The sequence below is a fragment of the Periplaneta americana genome, chromosome 16 (genome assembly GCF_040183065.1).
Source record: "Periplaneta americana isolate PAMFEO1 chromosome 16, P.americana_PAMFEO1_priV1, whole genome shotgun sequence".
NCBI classification, from domain to species: domain Eukaryota; kingdom Metazoa; phylum Arthropoda; class Insecta; order Blattodea; family Blattidae; genus Periplaneta; species Periplaneta americana.
The window spans coordinates 12,552,907-12,577,120 of NC_091132.1; the positions used below are offsets into that span (position 1 = coordinate 12,552,907).

Sequence of the window (24,214 nt, forward strand, 5' to 3'; positions counted from 1 at the left end):
ATTATAAATATGAGATTAACTGCAAATATTTTAACTGCTGCAGTTTATTTGCCAGACGTCAAGATCTTGATTATTTATTTTTTTGTAAAGTCATTAAGGGTGATATTGATTGTGAATCATTCATAAGCAATATCAGTCTTCGTATTCCCGCTAAGGGTTTAAGATTTCATAACATTTTTTATAATAAAAATTCAAAATCTCTCTCCCCGATCTGCAGATGTATAAAATATGCTAATTTGCATGGATTAAGCTTGGATCCATTTAATGTGTAGTATAGGCCTACACCTTTTGAGTTTATCAAGATATATCCTTATTTGTTATTATTGTTAGATATTGCTATTTATTTTCTTGCATTTGGTCAAAGATTGGTGATGACTATTATATTGTTTGTATTTCATCTCACTGCCATTTTCTATCATTCATGCTCATCATCATTTGTTGTTTTGTTTTGTATCGTGCTAAACAGTAATTGGCCTTGTGCTGTTGTTTTGCACGTTAATATTATAAATAAATAAATAAAAATAAAAAAATAAAAAATTATTATTATTATTATCATTATTATTACTATTATTATTATTATTACTATTATTATTATTATCATTATTATTATTATTACTATTATTATTATTATTATTATTATTATTATTATTAACCATTATTATTAAACAAAAAATTTTAATATAATTTTGCTCTTTTTTCCCTTCAATTTTAAGAAAAAAAAATTATTTTATGTGAAACATTTATAGCATATTTTGGAAAAGCCATTGAATCAACTTAATTACCAATATGCTTAGGCAATTTAAGAGAGCAGTGTATTATGATTAAAAAAAATACTTTTTGCAGTTTAAATATACAGAAATTTCATCTGAACAAATGTTGTTCGTGGACAAGTTGCTGCACAAAACCGCTCCTTTTGTCGCTCAGTAAAATTGTAATAAATAATCAAAAAGAACTATCACAGTATTAGCAACCTTTACCCCACAATGAGAACACAGGAACATGTTCATACGAGACAGTCAGTCAAAATACATAGTACTAAAATTGCAAATAGTCTTATCTTTCACATTCGAGCATTTTGATTTGTTTAATTGTGAAAGATTTTATGAGTACTATTCATAGACATTTCGCAGCACGCGCTACGAGCGTACTAAGCTAGCCCCGGCTATCCACTGGTTACTAGTACAGAATTCAAATCATATCATATCGCTAACACTGGTTTATGAATATGAAAAACGCTGATCATCCACCGGAAGCCCGCGCTAAAAAATGTTCATGATTACGGCCCTTAAATGACTAGCATAATAATATATAATACTAGTGGCTTGTGCAGCAAAAGCTGCAAACTAAGTTCATTAGACCTTCAAATAAACATTTTTCAGATTTATTTTCAATGAAGAATACCAGACATTCGGAAAGTTATTTGCTTCCATAATAATGAAAGATTCTCTCGAGCCAATACTGAAGAGAACCACGCATATAAATATCTACATCACAAAGCCATTAAATATATGAAAAAGACCCAACCCCACTTGATTAATAACTATAAAAATATTTGATTTTAATAATAATATTATTATTATCTTACGTAAGTTTTATAGCTTTCAGTAACATATATACTATATAGCCGCCAGTCAGTAAAATATAGAAATCAGAATCTAATTTAAGTTAATCTCTACATCTACTTATATAACCCCAAAACGTTTCACTTTCATACCTTCAATATAGCAGTAATATGTATAATTAATGAAAAATAGCCACATCATGGCATTAACTACAATAATATTTCATTTCTAATGGTAATAATGTCATCAAACCACCTCAAGTTTTGTAGTTTTTAATATCCAATACACAGCTGTACCCAGAAAATTGCACATCACAGAATCGAACCTATAAATTATTTTTAATAAGTTAATTTTTTAATAACCAATTTAATATGTCAGCATTCTTGCAGATCATGGCTTCGTCTAATATTGTTTACTGTAGTATGTGTTTTGTTTTATTCTGAAATGCAACACGGCCGACTTGATGCTCGCTTCGCTTTTCCTTTACAAAAAAGCGAAGGGAATATCAAATCGGCCGTGAATGCTATTAGCTAGTTCTCAAAACTGACGACAGATGGATTATGGAAAATAGGAAAATTATGTTTAAAAATTGACATTTCACTGGAAACTACTATTTTTCCGAAAAACTTCGAGTTCCAAGCTTCAAAATGAGGGATCATTTATTAAAATCCGTCCAACCGTTTTCCCGTAATTTCCATTACCAGTTCAAATTATATATATAGATCTTTGTAAATGAAATTATATTAAAGTACGTTTCTTCTTGTTTGTATACATACCACTCACCTCTTTTCTCGAAACGTTCAATAGCCCATACAGTGAATTTAAGAATTGTCAAAATGTCTGTATAATTTATTTTCGTTTTTCATTCTCAAACTGCGGGAGTTGGATCGGTCTTCCAATAAAGGATGGAGTCATTATCTCGTCACTCTTTTACGACATTATGCATAAATTGACAAAAATTACAAAGCCGGTTTCCATCGATGGCCACCACGTTTTTAATTGCTGCGGTCATCACTTTAAGTGCAGCAGTACTCACTCAACCCTCCTTGCTTTGTGAAATAAGGCCATGATGCTTTTAGTACAGGTAGCTGATTTTCTAACACCTCATTAAAGCGAATGCCTTCCTTACAAGAAGAGGAGAGAACTTCATATCTCCTCCACGTCAAACATAAATTTATATTAATTCGCCTTGCTCATGTTACTTGCTTTCGTTTATCCTTGCGCCATGTTACTACGTAAGCAAGATTTTTCTAATAAATATAAATGTGTAATATAGGTTCATAATATTAATAAAGTATTATGAAATCGTACTACATTATTTGTATTTCACAATGATTTTAAGTTGTGTATGAATAATATACAAAAAAAAAGTATTCATCATAATGGGAATAAATTATACTTCTCAAACGTTTTTGTCAATATTTTGAAGAAAACAGGACTCCGACGTTTGAAATGTTCAAAAGAAACTGGTTTCTCGTTTCTAAATACTGTGCAATTGAAACAAGTATTTCGTTTGTAAACTAAAACGGAGAAAAGATGTACTGCTGTAATACGAAGGGATAATCCACCTTCAAAATATGATGAATACATGTCTTTTTCACTTCTAAAATACGAGGGAGAGTCAAAAAGTAACCTTAATAATTGTTTTATTAATTGAATATGTACAATAAGACTACAAACACTTCATCACTTGTCAACATAGTCCCTACTACGTTCAGTGCAAGTATTCCTGTTATACAATTATTAAGGTTGCTTTTTGACTGTCCCTCGTATGATGGGAACAGACAATCCACTTCTAAGATGTGATTAATACATTGTCTTTCGCAGCTGAAGTATGATCAAAACAGATAACCCACTTCTAAGATGTGATGAATACATATCTTTCGCGTATGAAGTATGATGAATATAAATAACCCACTTTTAACATCGCTTCTGAAGTATGATGAAAACAGATAACCCACTTCTAAGATGTGATGAATACATATCTTTCGCGTATGAAGTATGATGAATATAAATAACCCACTTTTAACATCGCTTCTGAAGTATGATGAAAACAGATAACCCACTTCTAAGATGTGATGAATACATATCTTTCGCGTATGAAGTATGATCAATATAAATAACCCACTTTTAACATCGCTTCTGAAGTATGATGAAAACAGATAACCCACTTCTAAGATGTGATTAATACCGGTACATTGTCTTTCGCTTCTGAAGTATGATAAAAACAGATAACCCACTACTAAGATGTGATTAATACATATCTTTCGCGTATGAAGTATGATGAAAACAAATAACCCATTTTTAAGATATGAAGAATACATATCTTTCGCTTCTAAAGTATGATGAAAACAAATAACCCACTTTCAAGATCGCTTCTGAAGTATGATGAAAACAGAAAACCCACTTTTAAGATCGCTACTGAAGTATGATGAAAACAGAAAACCCACTTTTAAGATCGCTACTGAAATATGATGAAAACAGAAAACCCACTTTTAAGATCGCTTCTGAAGTATGATGAAAACAAATAACCCACTTTTAAGATCACTTCTGAAGTATGATGAAAACAGATAACCCTCTTTTTAAGATATGATTAATACATTTTCTTTCGCTTCTAAAGTATGAAAAAACAAATAACCCACTTCTAATATATGATGAATACATCTCTTTCGCTTCTAAAGTATGATGAAAACAAATAACCCATTTTTAAGATATGATAAGTGCATGTATTTCGCTTCTAAAGTATGATGAAAACAGATAACCCACTTCTAAGATGTGAGGAATACATTTTCTTTCGCTTCTGAAGTATGATGAAAACAGATAACCCACTTCTAAGACGTGATGAATACATTTTCTTTCGCTTCTGAAGTATGATGAAAACAGATAACCCACTTCTAAGATGTGATGAATACATTTTCTTTCGCTTCTGAAGTATCATGAAAACAGATAACCCACTTCTAAGATGTGATGAATACATTTTCTTTCGCTTCTGAAGTATGATGAAAACAGATAACCCACTTCTAAGATGTCATGAATACATTTTCTTTCGCTTCTAAAGTATGATAAAACAAATAACCCACTTCTAATATATGATGAATACATGTCTTCCGCTTCTAAAGTATGATGAAAACAAATAACCCATTTTTAAGATATGATAAGTGCATGTCTTTCGCTTCTAAAGTATGATGAAAACAGATAACCCACTTCTAAGATGTGAGGAATACATGTCTTTCGCTTCTGAAGTATGATGAAAACAGATAACCCACTTCTAAGACGTGATGAATACATTTTCTTTCGCTTCTGAAGTATGATGAAAACAGATAACTCACTTTTAAGATGTGATGAATACATTGTCTTTCGCTTCTGAAGTATGATGAAAACAGATAACCCACTTCTGAGATGTGATGAATAAATTTTTTTTCGCTTCTGAAGTATGATGAAAACAGATACTAACTCACTTTTAAGATGTGATGAATACATTGTCTTTCTCTTCTGAAGTATGATGAAAACAGATAACCCACTTCTAAGATGTGATGAATACATGTCTTTCGCTTCTGAAGTATGATGAAAACAGATAACCCACTTCTAAGATGTGATGAATACATGTCTTTTGCTTCTGAAGTATGATGAAAACAGATAACCCACTTCTAAGATCTGATGAATACATTGTCTTTCGCTTCTGAAGTATGATGAAAACAGATAACCCACTTCTAAGATGTGATGAATATATGTCTTTCGCTTCTGAAGTATGATGAAAACAGATAACCCACTTCTAAGATGTGATGAATACATTGTCTTTCGCTTCTGAAGTATGATGAAAACAGATAACCCACTTCTAAGATGTGATGAATACATTTTCTTTCGCTTCTGAAGTATGATGAAAACAGATAACCCACTTCTAAGATGTGATTAATACATTGTCTTTCGCTTCTGAAGTATGATGAAAACAGGTAACCCACTTCTAAGATGTGATGAATACATTGTCTTTCGCTTCTGAAGTATGATGAAAACAGATAACCCACTTCTAAGATGTGATGAATAAATTTTCTTTCGCTTCTGAAGTATGATGAAAACAGATACTAACTCACTTTTAAGATGTGATGAATACATGTCTTTCGCTTCTGAAGTATGATGAAAACAGATAACCCACTTCTAAGACGTGATGAATACATTTTCTTTCGCTTCTGAAGTATGATGAAAACAGATAACCCACTTCTAAGATGTGATGAATAAATTTTCTTTCGCTTCTGAAGTATGATGAAAACAGATACTAACTCACTTTTAAGATGTAATGAATACATTTTCTTTCGCTTCTGAAGTATGATGAAAACAGATAACCCACTTCTAAGACGTGATGAATACATTTTCTTTCGCTTCTGAAGTATGATGAAAACAGATAACCCACTTCTAAGATGTGATGAATAAATTTTCTTTCGCTTCTGAAGTATGATGAAAACAGATACTAACTCACTTTTAAGATGTAATGAATACATTTTCTTTCGCTTCTGAAGTATGATGAAAACAGATAACCCACTTCTAAGACGTGATGAATACATTTTCTTTCGCTTCTGAAGTATGATGAAAACAGATAACCCACTTCTAAGATGTGATGAATAAATTTTCTTTCGCTTCTGAAGTATGATGAAAACAGATACTAACTCACTTTTAAGATGTGATGAATACATTTTCTTTCGCTTCTGAAGTATGATGAAAACAGATAACCCACTTCTAAGACGTGATGAATACATTTTCTTTCGCTTCTGAAGTATGATGAAAACAGATAACCCACTTCTAAGATGTGATGAATACATTGTCTTTCGCTTCTGAAGTATGATGAAAACATATAACCCACTTCTAAGATGTGATGAATACATGTCTTTCGCTTCTGAAGTATGATGAAAACAGATAACCCACTTCTAAGATGTGATGAATACATTTTCTTTCGCTTCTAAAGTATGATGAAAACAGATAACCCACTTCTAAGATGTGATGAATACATTGTCTTTCGCTTCTGAAGTATGATGAAAACATATAACCCACTTCTAAGATGTGATGAATACATGTCTTTCGCTTCTGAAGTATGATGAAAACAAATAACCCACTTCTAAGACGTGATGAATACATTTTCTTTCGCTTCTGAAGTATGATGAAAACAGATAACCCACTTCTAAGATGTGATGAATACATTGTCTTTCGCTTCTGAAGTATGATGAAAACATATAACCCACTTCTAAGATGTGATGAATACATGTCTTTCGCTTCTGAAGTATGATGAAAACAAATAACCCACTTCTAAGATATGATGAATACATGTCTTTCGCTTCTAAAGTATGATGAAAACAACCCATTTTTAAGATATGATAAATACATGTCTTCTGCTTCTAAAGTATGATGAAAACAGATAACCCACTTCTAAGATGTGATGAATACATTGTCTTTCGCTTCTAAAGTATGATAAAACAAATAACCCACTTTTAAGATGTGATGAATACATGTCTTTCGCTTCTGAAATATGATGAAAACAAATAACTCATTTTAAGATATGATAAATACATGTCTTTCGCTTCTAAAGTATGATGAAAACAGATAACCCACTTTTAAGATATGAATACATGTATTTTGCTTCTAAAGTATGATGAAACAGATAACCCACTTCTAAGATCTGATGAATACATTGTCTTTCGCTTCTAAAGTATGATAAAACAAATAACCCACTTTTAAGATATGATGAATACATGTCTTTTGCTTCTAAAGTATGAGTATGATGGGTACAGATATCTCATTTCTAATATATTAATACAAGCCTTTGCTTATAAAATATTATATAAGATATACCCTATGAGAATAGATACTTTATTAAGATATAACGCCGGTTTTTTAAGGTTTTACAAGAATAAATACTTGACTTCTGAGATATGATTAATACTGGTCTCTCGTTTCTATACAATGATGGCAATAGATTTCTCATTTAGCAAATATGACGAATACACATGTATTTTTTTCTAGAGTATGACGGGAAGAAAGTTGCCACTTTTGATATGTAACTGAAGCAGGTCTCTGATATCTGAAGTGCCATGGGAACTTGTTTCTGACTTTTGACGTATATTGGTACTTGACCCATGTGGACTTACAATGTAACAACTTCTTTGTACGTTCGGGTATAATCGAGTTATGACTTGTCAGCAGTGGTTCTGGGGTTCATTCCTAGCAGATGATTCGAGTTTTGTGGTGTATTGAGCGGCAGTACAGCTTTTTTTTTTCGTGGAATTCTGTCTTTTCTGCTTTTTTCCTACCGTCTTTACTCCTTTTACCTTCATGTAACCGATTCTGAATAGTCTAGACCAGCGTTTCTCAAACTGTGGTCCGCGAAAATCTCAGCGTTTGAAAATGACACATGGCAATCACCTTTCACTTTTTCTCCCAGTACTGATATTTTATGAAATTTATTACCCTATCTGTCTAACGAATTCCCACTCGACTCTCAGCAATAAATGAGGAATTTAAAGCACTATGAACAGATGTTTCTCGCCATCTTTTCCCTGCACATCAGCGGATGACATGTGGCTAAGTACATTGGCATATCTTCCAGATGTATTCTCAAAACTTACTTACTTACTTACTTACAAATGGCTTTTAAGGAACCCGAAGGTTCATTGCCGCCCTCACATAAGCCCGCCATCGGTCCCTATCCTGTGCAAGATTAATCCAGTCTCTATCATCATATCCCACCTCCCTCAAATCCATTTTAATATTATCCTCCCATCTACGTCTCGGCCTCCCCAAAGGTCTTTTTCCCTCCGGTCTCCCAACTAACACTCTATATGCATTTCTGCATTCGCCCATACGTGCTACATGCCCTGCCCATCTCAAACGTCTGGATTTAATATTCCTAATTATGTCAGGTGAAGAATACAATGCGTGCAGTTCTGCGTTGTCTAACTTTCTCCATTCTCCTGTAACTTCATCCCGCTTAGCCCCAAATATTTTCCTAAGCACCTTATTCTCAAACACCCTTAACCTATGTTCCTCTCTCAGCGTGAGAGTCCAAGTTTCACAACCATACAGAACAACCGGTAATATAACTGTTTTATAAATTCTAACTTTCAGATTTTTTGACAGCAGACTAGATGATAAAAGCTTCTCAACCGAATAATAACACGCATTTCCCATATTTATTCTGCGTTTAATTTCCTCCCGAGTGTTATTTATATTTGTTACTGTTGCTCCAAGATATTTGAATTTTTCCACCCCTTCGAAGGATAAATCCCCAATTTTTATATTTCCATTTCGTACAATATTCTGGTCACGAGACATAATCATATACTTTCTCTTTTCGGGATTTACTTCCAAACCGATCGCTTTACTTGCTTCCAGTAAAATTCCCGTGTTTTCCCTAATCGTTTTTGGATTTTCTCCTGACATATTCACGTCATCCGCATAGACAAGAAGCTGATGTAACCCGTTCAATTCCAAACCCTGCCTGTTATCCTGAACTTTCCTAATGGCATATTCTAGAACGAAGTTAAAAAGTAAAGGTGATAGTGCATCTCCCTGCTTTAGCCCACAGTGAATTGAAAAAGCATCAGATAGAAACTGACCTATACGGACTCTGCTGTATGTTTCACTGAGACACATTTTAAATTATTTTTATCTCCATATTTATGTTATTTTTAATTCCAATATATAAATCTGGAGATAAAAATAATTTAAACAACTATAGACCTATATCTTTACTTCCAACATTATCCAAATTGCTTGAAAAATGTTTAAAGAATAGATTAATAAATTATTTAGAAAAACATAAAATCCTCTCTAAAAATCAGTTTGGTTTCCGCAATAATATTTCTACTTATGATGCTCTTATTAATGTTACTGGAAAAATTATCAATGAACTAGATATCGGAAACAAATGTTTGGGTATTTTCTTGGATCTACGGAAAGCTTTTGACACTATCAATCATAATTTACTTTTGGACAAACTACATACTATTGGAGTTAGAGGTATAGTTTTAAAATTATTCCAATCATATTTTAGTAACAGAAGGCAAATGACCAAAATTGAAGATCAATTTAGTGAATACAAATATATTGATATAGGTGTACCGCAAGGAACAATTTTGGGACCTATTTTATTTCTAATATATGTTAATGATCTGCTAAATATAAATTTAGAAACATTTAATGGATCTATATATTCATATGCGGATGATACAGTAGTTATTTTCAGTGGTTTTTCTTGGTAGGAAGCATATAGAAATGCTAATATAGGTGCTAACATTGTTAAAAAATGGCTTAATTCCAACTTCCTTTCTTTAAATATATCTAAATCAACTTTAGTTCCTTTTTCGTTAACAGCTGCCAGTGTTCAAAATTTAAAATTTAGCGATAAATATAGACTATAGTACACAGTGAAAATTGTTTAGATCCCAAAAGTTGTAAATGTCCACCTTTGAAAGAAGCCACGTATGTCAAATATCTGGGTGTCATTATTGATCAGAATTTAAAATGACCTCATCACATTACTTATCTTTGTAAGAGGCTTCGTAAAACAATTTATAAATTCGTTAATCTTCGATGCTACTTACCTATTAGAGTTCTACGAAATGTTTATTTGGCCATTATTCAGTCTATCATTCAATATGGTATAATTGTTTGGGGTGGAAGTACAAAAATTAACCTTAGTCCGCTAAATTTACTACAAAAACGAATAATTAAAATTTGTTTGAAGAAACGTTTCGATTATCCAACTAAATTAATTTATTCTGAATTTAATGTATTTAATATTGAACAAATTTATAAGTATACGCTGTTAAAATTTTATCATAAAAATCGTAATAAGTTTGTATTACAGACACACAATTATGACACAAGACGAAATATTAATTCAACATTAGTAGAACCTAAAATGTCTCACATCTGCTGGTCTAAAGCATAGCATAAATTTTGGCCCTCGGTTGTACAATGCTTTAACTAAATTACACCCAGAACTTCTAACATGTAACCCACTAACATATAACAAGAAAATTAGAAACTTGTTAATATCTTCAATTTGATTAAATAAATTTGTAGCCTATGTGTATGAATTAATCAACCTATATTATATTTGTATTCTATAATTTTGAAATATATATTAGTCCTACTTTTCACGTGCGATATTATTCTTCTCTAGTGTTAATATTATATTATATAATTCCATTGCCGCTGTAATTATATTTTAGTTCCTATTTTATTTTACTTATTTATTTATATTATTATTTTTTTATTTTAATATTATATCTGAACTGCGACCGAGCACGAGCGCTGCTCATTCGGTCTCAAATTTTGTTAATACTACTATATCTTCTTTTTATATTGCTTGTATTATTTTATTTGTATTTCTCTTTGTTTGTTTTGTAATTATGTTTCTTTATTCTGTATATTTGAATTTAAATAAATTAATCGAACTAGTTTCTTGGGAATACCAAATTCAAACTAAACGAACTAAATCTTTCTCATTGTTCTCATTGCGCATAAGAAAATAAAGATGTTCAAGAGGAAACTTGATTTATGGGGCAGTTCCGTAAAACAGAGGATTTTTTCACTATTTCCAACCCTAGAGTCTTTTTTGGTTGAAAATGATTTCGTTATTAGAAAAGAATTATGCAATGACATATTTTCGCATCTCGAAACTCTGAGGCCACAATCTGAAAATTATTTTCCAAGTAAATATGACGAATTTTCATGGGTTCGTGACCCCTTTCATTGAGATATTGAAAATAACAAACTTTCATTGAGTGAAAGAGAACAGTTAATTGAACTGTCGAATGACACCGGACTTAAAATGAAATTCCAAGCGGAAGGTACGGTTAATTTCTGGACTTCATAACAAATGAAAGGAGAATATAGTGAACTTTAGAGATTAGGCCTATAATTCAGTTTGCTTTTACGTATCTGTGTGAGAAAGGGTTTTCATCACTAACTCTAATAAAAAAGTACCAAAATCGACTCGATGTATGTGACGATCACCGACTTAAGCTTACCAGCGTACGTCCACTATAGAACAACTGTGCAGGCTTATCCATCTCATTAATGTGAGTACCAACATTTATTTATTTATGTATTTATTTATTTATTTATTTACCTTATTTATTTATTTATTTATTATATTTTTAAAATATAAGTCTGCTGGTATTAAAATACGCTACAAATTTACTTTCGAAGGGAAGAAGAGTAAGGTGGTCCGCGAAACTGTTCTGACGTAAAAAAGTGGTCCCCACTTGAAAAAAAGTTTGAGAAACGCTGGTGTAGAGTACAAAACGGTTGATAGATAAAGGAACTCTACCTTATTTGTCCTACTAATAGAAGTGGAAGACTGGCGATGAATAGCACTGTGTACCCGTGTTTCAGGGACACGTGGAAGGGTTACTTCCCTCAGCGGGATCTTGTGGCCCTGTCAGCTGCGCCCCTGCTGTTATATCCCACGCACTACACCGGCGAGAAGGGTTACGTCAGCGACACGGAGGACTCCACCGTCATCACTCCCGCTCCTCCGCCTGCCACGAAGGAGGATCTTTAATGTCCTGCTACGGTTTAGTTTTCAGTTTTACTGTAAGAGGCGTGTTCTTTATAAAACGTATGCATTGACTACTTTTGAAAAAAAAAACTGTATGATTGAGCAGGTATGCTACACTGTAAGAAAACAAAATTATCCTCAACTCTGTCCAATGAAAGAATAAAGTGGTGTAAACACATGCACGTGATCTTGAGATCTCTGATTGGCTCTTTGAAGGATCACACGTTTTCTCTCATAAAAATAGTCTTAGAAAGATATTGCCATTTTTGTTATGTTTTTAAAGATCTGTTAACAGTAATTTATGCTATAAAAGAGTAAAGTAGGATTTTATTCACGAGTGGATAATTTCCAAGAATGTATGACATCTCTCTTATAGCAAAGAAATTGCATCCAATACCTTTTAATAAATCGTTATAATAAATATTATAAGAATTTAGTATTAAGTAGGCTAGCCTGTTATAAAGTTATATTTTATATTCATGTTACTGTTGCCAGAAACGAGTGGTTAGAAATTTACAAAAATCACTCGTCGGAATGGCAGCGATTGATTATAAAACACAAATGGAAATACAAGCAATAAAAGTGAGTGTAAGCTATAACTTTATACACTACGCTTCAACATAGAGGCAGGTTATTTTATTAGATGTTGAATAAATAAATATAGGTACAGATATGTAAAGAATATAAAGAAGAACGTTTTTCTTTTGTTTGTTGCCATGCAAACAGATCTATTGATATTATTCAATATGGTGCCATGAATGTTTAACAACGGAGAAGCGATAAATTCCCGTTTGTAGTTTGTTTTCTACAGTTTACATCATTTTATTCTTTCTCTGGATAGCGTGTACAAGCATACCGTAGTACCAATTTAAAATAAGGCATTTTGATATGGATATTCACAGACATTATTTTTAGATGTATAACGCCTGAGCAACGTTGTTTGCAACTAATGTATTTGAAACTTTATTTTGAAATTTTTTGTTTGACCAAAAACAATATTTGAAGGATTGGAGAGAACGCGTGCCATAAGTATTTTGTTTTCAATTCAGTATGTAGATACGGTACCATTAGTTTTGTCGGGAAAAAAAAGCTTTAATCATGTCAATTAAACTGAGATTCTGAAAACTACTATCTATATCGTTCCAGGAAAGATAAAAACATTAATTTCTTTAACAAAGTTCATGCTAATGTCAGTAGCTTAAGAGAATTAATTTAAACGATTATATTTATCTGCATATGATGTTGACGTCCTAATGAAAGTTCTATCTTTGGATAATACATTTTGAAACATTGTCTTTTTATGATTGGTTATGCAAGACAATTAATCTATGTTTATCATTTGAGTTGATTCTAGAGGAAATTATTTTGAGATTTATACTTTTATTATCTTTAACGCAAACCACGTCTCCGCCATTTTATATAGTTTCAATCAATCAGTTCCTCTTCTGTCCTCATGTGTCTATGTATTGGTTCTTCTCCCATCCATTACAGGCGAATTTTAGTTATCTCAAACTTGCGGTTCATCCATTTGATAATGTGATAATGTGATTCGAATGGGTTGACAATGACCTGAAAGCCAGATTTGCATAATATATTCGTTACTATAGATACGTTAGCAGGAAGCCACAATTTAAGTCACACAGAATTTGTGTGCACTCAAAGTTGGGTTCTGGCGTCTTGTCAGCCCATTTGAGTTGTGTGGATATAAAGGAAAAATTGTGACGATATCGTGTATGGTTCCTGGGGTAGCTCAGTCGGGAGAGCATTCGTGCGCTAAGTGAAGGGTCTCGGGATCGATACCCGGTCCCGGAACAATTTTTCCTTGAAATTATTTTGACTTGACTTCGAAAAGTTTTCTGGAAGGATTGACAGTCCAGAATCCATGATTCTGTACATTTACTGTCTATGAGATAAATGAAATCTCGATGTGGTAAGAGGGTATTCTCGAGGCTGGTAGAATCTTTAGTGCTTTGTTTGGCTTCTCTATCAGATGCATCGTTGTCACAATGAGGGGGTATCCAGATGAAAATAATTTCTTTTACTTTTGTTACAAGTTTATGATATAAATATACAGACGTGGACAAATTATTAGCAAAATTGAAGATTTTTATTATATATTTGTACAAAATGTGATTCTTCAATTTAGACTACAGTTGACATTTTTGCGTACTTCCAAATTATTAACAAAACTGAAGATTTGTATTGTATATTTTTAGAAAATTTAACCTTCAATTTGGACTACATTTGATATTTTTGCATCTTTACAAATTATTAGCAAAACTGAAGGTTTTTATTATATATTTTCACAAAATCCGATTCTTCAATTTGGAATACAGTTGACATTTTGGATATTTCCAAATTATTAGCAAAACTGAAGATTTTTATTTTATAGTTTTACAAAATTTGACTCTTCAATTTAGACTGTAGTTGACATTTTTGCTAATTTACAAATTATTAACAAAATTGGAGATTTTTATTATTACAAAATATGATTCTTCAATTTAGACTACAGTTGACATTTTTGCGTATTTCCAAATTATTAGCAAAATTTAAGATTTGTATTGTATATTTTTGCATATTTACAAATTATTAGCAAAACTGAAGGTTTTTATTATATATTTTTACAAAATTCGATTCTTCAATTTGGAATACAGTTGACATTTTGGATATTTCCAAATTATTAGCAAAACTAAAGATTTTTATTTTATAGTTTTACAAAATTTGACCCTTCAATCTAGACTGTAGTTGACATTTTTGCTAATTTACAAGTTATTAACAAAATTACAGATTTTTATTATATATTTTTACAAAATATGATTCTTCAATTTAGACTACAGTTGACATTTTTGCATATTTCTGTCTATTGTAATGATAGAAATATGCAAAATTGTCAACTGTAATCTAAATTGAAAAATCAAATTTTGTAAACAGAATTATCATAAAAATCGTCAATTTTGTTAATAATTTGTCCACGTCTGTGTATTTATGAGTTGCCCATGCATATAGTTTTTTGTTACATACAACATGAGCTATTCGCTCTGAAAATCTCTAAGGCTATTTCACTTCCACCCTGTAAGATTTCCAGAGTATGAACAATTTTTTGAAACAAAATTACTATGAAAAAAATTATTTCAAAGTAAGAAGGAATCTCCTAATCGGAAGGTTTTCAATCGAATTTTACTGGCGATTATTATACCACAGTCTAGCATATACAGTCACGAAGCTTGAGTTTTGAGGGTGCTGGAAACAATAGACTGTGCAGGCACTATTTCGCATTGTCTGTAATGGGGAGATAGTAGCGATCCTAGTGGTGAGCAACTATCTATGGATGCATATTTACTACGTATTGAGCTTCGTGACTATATATACTAGACTGTGATTATACCGTATAAGCCTCTATCTAAAGTGAGGACATTTTAATACTACTTTTGAAAGAAAAAGTAACTCCGACAGACTAAAAAATGGTTATTTCAACAACATAAAATGGATGTGAGACGTGGCTGCCGTTAGATATGGCCGCAGTTTTTAATTATTTAAATACCATAACATGACTAGAACAGAAATTCTATAACGAAATCATAATATATAGCTACAGACAAGAGACTGACTTGAAATCTATCAATTACGTTGCAGTTTTATTAAGAACACGCTTTATGCTTTCAAACTCAGAATACACAAACGCACATTTACAGTTAGAATCACCTTCTAGTGTTAAGTTCATTACAGAGACATTATGCATGCCTTTTCTATTTAGCAGTAAGTTGTTTTCCTAACATATATTTTATTAATGATGTGATTATTATCTGTGCCGTAATTGCGTCACAAAACATTGACCTATGAAGTGTGAACTCTGAGGCAGGGAGAGCTTCTGGAGCTCTGACAATCTCCGGCGCTGCCGAATGCTGTTAGCAGATCAATGCAGCTGACCTTATTGTCCAATACCATCTGCGGCTAATGAACCGCCTTGAATGGCATGCTAATCGACAAGAGCTGTAGCGTACCCCCTGCCAGAATGTTAAGTGAGAGAGGGCGGATTCCTGAATCTACGAGTGGAATAGTACACGTACCTGATCTTGTAGAAAGCGTTCTCGTATTCGTTAGTGAATTTAGTAGGGAAAGAGTGTGAATGCTTTCATTGTAGCCAGTAGACTCTAGCAGTGCATCGTGCGTTACTTCGAAGAATTTCCATATAGATATTAACAGTTATTATTTTAAGGGAGGAAATGTGTGTGAAATTTTGGTCATTTTCCGATATAAAAACCCATTTCCATTTTTATTTTTGCACAAAAATAATCGGTGATTTTTTTATTTATACAGGGTGAGTCAGGAAGATAGTTACATGGTTTGAGGAGTGATAATATTGGTGATTCTGAACAAAGAAAGATTATACGAGTTTGAACATATGTCCTTTTCTTAACGGTTTCGGAGAAAGCTAATGCAAAAAATGAGGCACGGGAAAAGTGCAGGTGATGGTAAATTAAAACATTATTACCTTAGGCCCTGTTTACTGTTCTCAAACCAGGAGATTAACCGTGAAAGGAATGTGCTATCTATTGCGTCATCTATTGGAGCGAAGTAATAATAATAATAATAATAATAATAATAATAATAATAACAATAATAATGATGATGATGTTGATTTATTTAACCTGTCAGAGTTAAGGCCATACGGCCTTCTCTAACACTCAACCAGGAGTAAAACTGTGTTGCAAAAAACACTACAAATTTACAACGTACACTACAATTTTACACACAAAACTGAATAAGATGATAATAATAATAAAATGTAAACAACAAGTAAGTAGAAATCAGACATAATATATAACATACAGAAAGAATGAAAAAAGCATAATAAAATGTGAACAACAGGTCAAAATAAATGAGACATACAAAGTATAAAAAAATAAGACAATTATTGATAAATAGATAGATAACTAATATTATCGTTATAACGTCAGTTTAAAAAACATGCGCTCTCCTGCATATGTTATTTCCTGTATGGAGTGATTAAAAGACCAAAAGATTAACCATGATCTAATTTTGTAACTAGGGTAGTATAAATATGTGTGTATCAGTGTTATCGTTTGTGCTTTGAGAGTTAGCCAATGGAGATGCGTGTACCCAGGTGTGTGACCTTATGACATCAACATTCATTCACAGCATTACCCCGCAGCGTCTCATTCCCCTGAGACTTTCTCCTGGTTGTAGTACAGTAATTGTGTACTTTTCTTTACAGAGCATGTTCAAAAAGTCTACTATCAACTTCGATGCACTTTGCAGCTCTTGTAGACAACTGCTGTGTTGCTGATCTGAGCTGATTCGGACATTCCTGTACTTGAGCACGAGCATGTAAAATGCGAGCGAGAAATTCCACCCTTGTTTCCAATTTGCGCTTGTACACTTCGCTCTTAAAGCCAACCCCATACACAGTAACCCAAATGGAGTAAGGTCGGGTGACCTCGGTGGCCAAGAAATGACTCCACCGCGACCGATCCAACGCCCAGGATACGTTTCACTGATTCCACTGCAACCTACTGTCGTTTTGGTTGCGTCCGCATGTGAGTGAGACTGACGCTCGTGATTTTAAAATAGATGTATGTCAGATACTGTTAAGGACAGGACATATGTTCATATAAACATTTTTTGTTCGGAATCACCAATATTTCACCCCTCACAGCATGTATCTTACCTCCTGACTCACTCTATGTTGTTCGAATTTTATCAACATAGCCGCCCTCAAAATTCATGCTTTAGTCATATTTCAGAATTACAAACAGGTTTTCATGACAGAAAATCGACATTTTAAAGTCATTTTTTCACACTTTTATTTTTACTGCATTTACTCACATTCAAATACTGTAATTTTATGCTAATAAGTTGACATTTTTACTGCACGTTCTGAAAAATAAGGTTAATAAATCTACAGAGTCTTTTTTTGGTAAAGTAAATATTTTTAAAATGGAAAAAATAATGCATACTATCCGGACAGTAAGAAAAATAAAAAAAATTTGAAACTGATTGGATCAAATTTTTTTAAGATTATTCATACATTCAAAATTCAAATTATGGCTCTGTTGTTAAATTATATTAATGTAAAAAAAATGCTGTGCAGTTTTTTTTTCAGGCCTGTACTTTTTATTTTGTGGGAGTAAATACATTTTGAAAAAGTATTTTTTTTTTCGAAAAAAAATTCAAAAAGTAGCCTATTTAACTATTGGTAACGAAACTTGGGACCATTAACATTAATACCAAAAGGTTTCTCCATACAAAAAATTAAGTGTATATCTTGCAAAATGTGGAAAATAGAATTTTCACCCATTTCATCCCTTAAATTTGTTTGAAAATGACGACTTCTAAAAATCACATTTCATTTCTGAAATTTTCGATGCAACACAGAATGAAGCGTAAGTCATATCATTGAATTCAGGGGGTTAATTTTTGAGCTACTTCAAACAGAAAACTTTAATACAGTTTTGCTCCTTCTTGGTTACGTTTCGAGAAAAAATGTTTTAAATAAAACGTGTAGTAATGTATTTTAGGAAACTATTGACTAAATTCCCAAGTCAGTTTCCTGTAACAGACCAGTGAATTCTGATAATAAATTATTGAACTAATTTTAGTTTTTTCCTTAAAAATTTGCAGAAAATTGATTCGAACGAATGTAAATTTTTGTTTCTCAGGTCAATTTTAAGGATACACTGAAATGAAATTTTAATTTTCTAAATTATTCAAACTAGAGAGGTAAAATTTCGTATAATTATCATGCTGCTTATAGGGTAAAGGTTGGATATATTGTGATAGTTCTTTTTGAGAATTTATTACAATTTTCCTGAGCGAGAAGAAGATCGGTTTTTTGCGCCAACGGAATGTTCGTGGACAACTTGCTGCACAAAACTGGTCCTTCTCTCGCTCAGTAAAATTGTAATAAATTCTCAAAAAGAACTACCACAATATTACTCGTTTCACAATATTACCAACCTTTACCCTAAATAGTCTCTTTATAAAGTTCATGTAATTTGATTAAGAAATGTATGACATATTAACATTGTTGTAAAATTGTAATGCATTTTGAAAAATCGCTGTTCTTCCCACAAATTTCAAAATGTTTGCCTGAAATTTTGTCTACACACCTACAATAGTGTCAGAGACAGAACTTTTTGTCAAGGATTTCCATCCCATTTACTCAATAAATAAGAAAAATATTTAATGCACCCGAATATAAAAATTCCCCAAAAAGAAAAAACTGCAAGTGGATAAAAAGTAAAAAATGAGATCTAAAGGGAGTCGTGATAGCACACATTCAAGAACATCCACAAAAAAAAAACATGTGCTACTACATTTGTAGAAAGAATATCATTTTTAGTCAAGGAAAATGTTCATAAAATCTAAGCCTAGAAAAAATAGTTTAGTTTGGAACTACATAAACGAAATGCAATTTCTTTTAACTCTAACGGGTGATTGGATAGCTCTCTTTGCATGAACATTGGTGTAGGGTTATTTTAGACCTTAAGGGGACACGCAACTTAAAAATTGGAGAAGAAGTGTCATAGAAATGAAAAATTAAATTTTTACACTAATTTACGTGACAGAACTAAATCAATACGCAGAATTCTTCCCCTATTCATTGAGAAGTCACAGTCAAATGCACTAAGCCAAAAAATAAAAAATGATAATTAAAAGTGATATTTCAATTAATGATTGATTAAAAATTGAAATATTTTTTATTTTGAAAAGTATTGGATCTAATGAGCTGAGATTTTGCATGTTACTTTCCATGTGTATATTAAACTTTTTCTCCAAATTTGAAAAAGATTGGTAAAATAGGAAAAAAGTTCCAAAATATAGTTGAGTGTCGCCTTAAGCAATTTTTTAGTGATAACGGAAAATCAAGATGACAAAATTTTACCTCTGTGTACTCCTAAATTGTAAGGAACCGTGACAACGCAATGAAAAGTAATTGCCTGGAGTAAATAGATATGTACAGATCGCTTGTGCGTTTGTTAAAGCGATGGAGGAGAGAACAAGAAATGTGAACATAAGCAAATGCGTTTAAAGACAGGTCTGGAAATTTACTTTCTTTTATGAAAGTTTGCCTGTTAACTACTTTAAAAACATAAAAATTAAACAGCACATCATTTGTATTTTTTTTCTTGCGACATTACGTAAAAGCCATCCACATGGCAATAACTTTTCGCTCCTTTATTCAGAACAATTTCGGTTAATTATTCGCCGAAACACAACAGACTGTGTACTTTCGGCCACTGATTACAACTTTGTACGACGACACTACTGACTTGTTTAAAATTACACGTTTTTTTCTGAAAAAAAAAAAGCTATCCAAAACACAGCAAAATGGTGCCGGTACTTCACTTTTTTGTTGCTCGTTACTAAATAAATCACCCACCAAAATCAATGACATGACTTACGAATCACCCGGTATATTAAGTGATGCATAATGCATATATTAATAAGATGGATTAGGAAATTTGGCGATATTGCAACAATATTTCATTTATAATTTTTTTGTTATCATTTTTCCTCCATTGTGTAAATTAATTAATTCGTCTATATTTTAAATTCAGGTTAATGAGTGATTTAAGGAATCATTAGGCCTACGAACGTTCGAGGAACTGAGACTCATCTGTAATGGATACTTTAATGTTGTTCGAGAAATCGGCTATTAAAAAAGAGTACTGTAAACTCTGTAGTTTATGGTGGTCTGCAAATCTTCGAAGCTCTGTGATTCTAAACTGTATAAAGTTTGAGAAACGCTGTAGTCAGATTGTGATATTATATTGCCATTATAGCCTAGTTTCTGAGTCGTGTGCGTCTGTTTATGGGCAGAACATGCAAAGATCAGAAATGATGCGTTTAAAAATATAACGCTCGCAGGCAGCGTTGCCAACTCGATTCTTAAAAACCCGCTCAGATACAATGCAGAAACCGCTAAATTGCTATATTGTCAATGTAAAATAAGATTATTTTACCGCTGTGAGTGTTAAAAAAACCGCTAAATCCCTATAGCGCCATGAGCAATACAAATTTCATACATTTTACCCGTTAAACTTATACTGAAAAACGCTAGGTCTAGCAGTAAAACCGCTGTATTGGCAACACTGCTCTCAGGTCTAAACATAACGGTATTCCCGCATGATGATCGTCTCTTGTTTGAATATTGACTCCAAGTCGCTGGTGTATTGTTGAGTCTACTTTCATTCTCTAATGCATCATTCAGATTTCTTCTATGTCTTTGAATGTGCCATATTTCATTATATTTTCAAACTCCGTTATTGAGTCTGAAAATATGTTCACCGATCTGACTTCTATTGTACTCTTGTTGCGTCAAAGACTCTGGAGGTGACTTTTTTTCTGATATCATTGAAATATACTTCGAATTTCCGTCTAGGAATATTATTTTATCCTTTTCGTATATCACTACCAATATTATTGTTATTTTTAGGTTAGAAACGATTCTGCTAGGATGCACAATTATAGGAAACTCGGAAATACGGTGGATCATGAAGCGCAGTTTAAATGTACTGACAAGATTATCCATAGTTTTATTTTGCTTTTTAGCATGCGACATTGTCGTTATTTCGTACATGTTTCGCTCATAAAGAAATTCGAACAATTTATTCAAACCCGATGGATAAGGGCTACCTATCACCACAATGCGCAAAGAAAAACGTCAGCAAAAGTATGGTTCATATTTCAGGAGTACATTCGAGCAAGGAATGAGAGTCCCCCCCCCCACTCTTATAACCAATCCCTGACACGGAATCGCCCGCCAATGACAGAGTCTTGTTTGTCCCAGTCGGCCAATGAAACCTCCCCCATCCACCTGCTTCTTCAAAGACCCTGAGTTATAACCAAACCACCGTTTCTAGCGCGTGAAATGAGTTGAGAGCAAGTGCAGTGTAGTCCCTTCGTTGTTTATAAATGAGGGTAAAAACTATTAGCCAATCAAAGGCAATTTAATACGTTTGTACGTACTGTGTACTACGTTATTGGTCTTCTTTGCCCGCCCCTATCTCGGCGATGGAACCACTGCCCAGCGATGAACTCAGTGACTCGTAGAAAGAGGAACTGGGTGACTACAAACACTATTTAGTCTACTGTTATAATACTACATATTACTAAGGATGATGTATTTATCTTTAAGAATTTGAGGGACCACGTAAAAGATTTCCTACAAGCTTCAACTTAATTTTTTGTCTGAGTAAATGTACGTATTATGAAAGGGTATCAGTCTAAATGAGTTAAACATATTTTTTTTTTCGTTAAAGTTAAAACGATTATTTTATGTAGAGGAGTTAACCACTGTAATTATTTATTCTTATATACAGGGTGAGTCATAAGTATGTTTGGAAAACGCGTGAGCGTGCTCCTGGATCAAAAATAAGAACAATTCCTTACATGAAAATTTCACGGAAAAAGCTTATTTACTTTGTTTTTGTTCTTTTTTGTTGTGTCAAAAGTACATATTTGGAAACTTGTCATTTAACGTTTACAAAAGGTGCTCAATGTGTCCCTCTCCATTGTTTACACATGCCTGACCACGACGTACACACGACTGGCAAGTTCGCTCAAACACCATGTTGTCATCACGGATCAATTGGCATGCATTTTCAATACGTTGCAATAGCTCCTCTGCATCATTCATGTTGTATAGACGACAGCCTTCAAGTGACCCCATCTAATGTGGTGAGGTCGGTTAATCAGGGTGGCCAAGACACTGGTTCAACTAGTCCAATCAAAAGAAAAACAATGTGCTACTGTCTTGTCACTGTGTTGTTTGTAAACAAACACTGGTACAAAATCAAAACAAAAACAACACAGTAATATCATCAGATACTTCTGAAAACAAAAGTCATTATTACTAACTTTTCCAATAAACAAGCATTTTCCGTCAAATTTTCATATAAGGAATTGTTCTTAATTTTGATCCAGGAGCAAGCTCACGCGTTTTCCAAACATACTTTTGACTCACCTGTATTTGTATGTGTACATATTTAGATGCCAAAATAATTTTATTTAAGTTTGTATCTAAATGTATAAGTGAAAATAAATTTATTTCTTGTTCTTTACGTATCTTTTGATGTGAATGCCGAGCATGAACAAAGCGATCGCCTATCAGTAACGTATTTAGTGGTGTTCCTGTATTGGGTGGAATCAGCTAGTTTTCCAAATTAGAAATTCCCATAACAGAGGATTCCAACGGGGGAACTCCATTGTATCTTTTCTTTGCCACAGAATGTGGGCGAGAAAGCGGACTGTGATTGGCAGGTTGCTGACGTTACGTCTGTTTAGGAGGTGGTACCACTCTCAACCGAAGTGGCAAAAAAATGTCACTGAATGGACAGTGTATTCAAGGACACACCCCAGAAACGCAAAGTCCGAGTGTCTTGTCTTTGACGCAATAAGACTGACAACTTTGATTGGTAGATTGCTGACGTGATATGTTGGGTGGTACCTGACTGGCTTTTTACTCAAGGACACGCGCCAAAAACGCTGGCATTGGCTATATCAGCTTACCCTCCCCTCTTACCCACAAGGACCATACTCCCCTCGCAGGGCTCCTTTCGTTAAATTTTGACACTAATACTAGTGACAGACTACAGTCGCTAATCGCAATTACCGAAAATATGTGGAAACTAGGTTACGCTTGGTCCCGTCTGGTCAACAGCTGAATCACCATAGAGGAATTAATTTTCTCCATGTTCATACATTTACGTTCGTTTTCCCTCTCGACGACATCTGAAGTTCATACTTTCTTTCGATGTTTCTTCATTGTTTTTCCTTTTCTATATTGTTGTTTCTTGCAGCTTGATATGGGAATTTATTTGTTAAATTTTTTTAGAAATCTTATAACCTAAACTAATACAATTTATAGGCCTACCATTATTATTTATATTATTCTGCAATAAAACATATTTTTAAAATTAATCCTAACCTCAACTATATCTTCGTAATAGGGAGTCAGTTTAAAAATCTGCAAAATAAATAAGTTAATCCAAGAATCATTGAAGCCTTCTATTGCTCTCCGTCTGTCATTTGCTAATATATTTCTTTTCGCTTTTCTCATATCTGCATTACATTT

At 32.9% G+C, this 24,214-nt stretch overlaps 1 protein-coding gene across 1 annotated transcript in view; it reads left to right on the forward strand.

Annotated features, from left to right (window-relative positions):
- The window catches only part of LOC138691909 (glycosyltransferase 25 family member-like), a 124,618-nt gene extending 110,049 nt beyond the window's left edge, over positions 1 to 14,569 (forward strand). The window contains exon 5 of the mRNA XM_069814515.1: positions 11,949 to 14,569. Within this exon, the coding sequence (XP_069670616.1) occupies positions 11,949 to 12,117 (169 nt within the window). The 3' untranslated portion in view covers positions 12,118 to 14,569. The remainder of the gene's footprint in view (positions 1 to 11,948) is intronic.
- Positions 14,570 to 24,214: the final 9,645 nt, after the last annotated feature.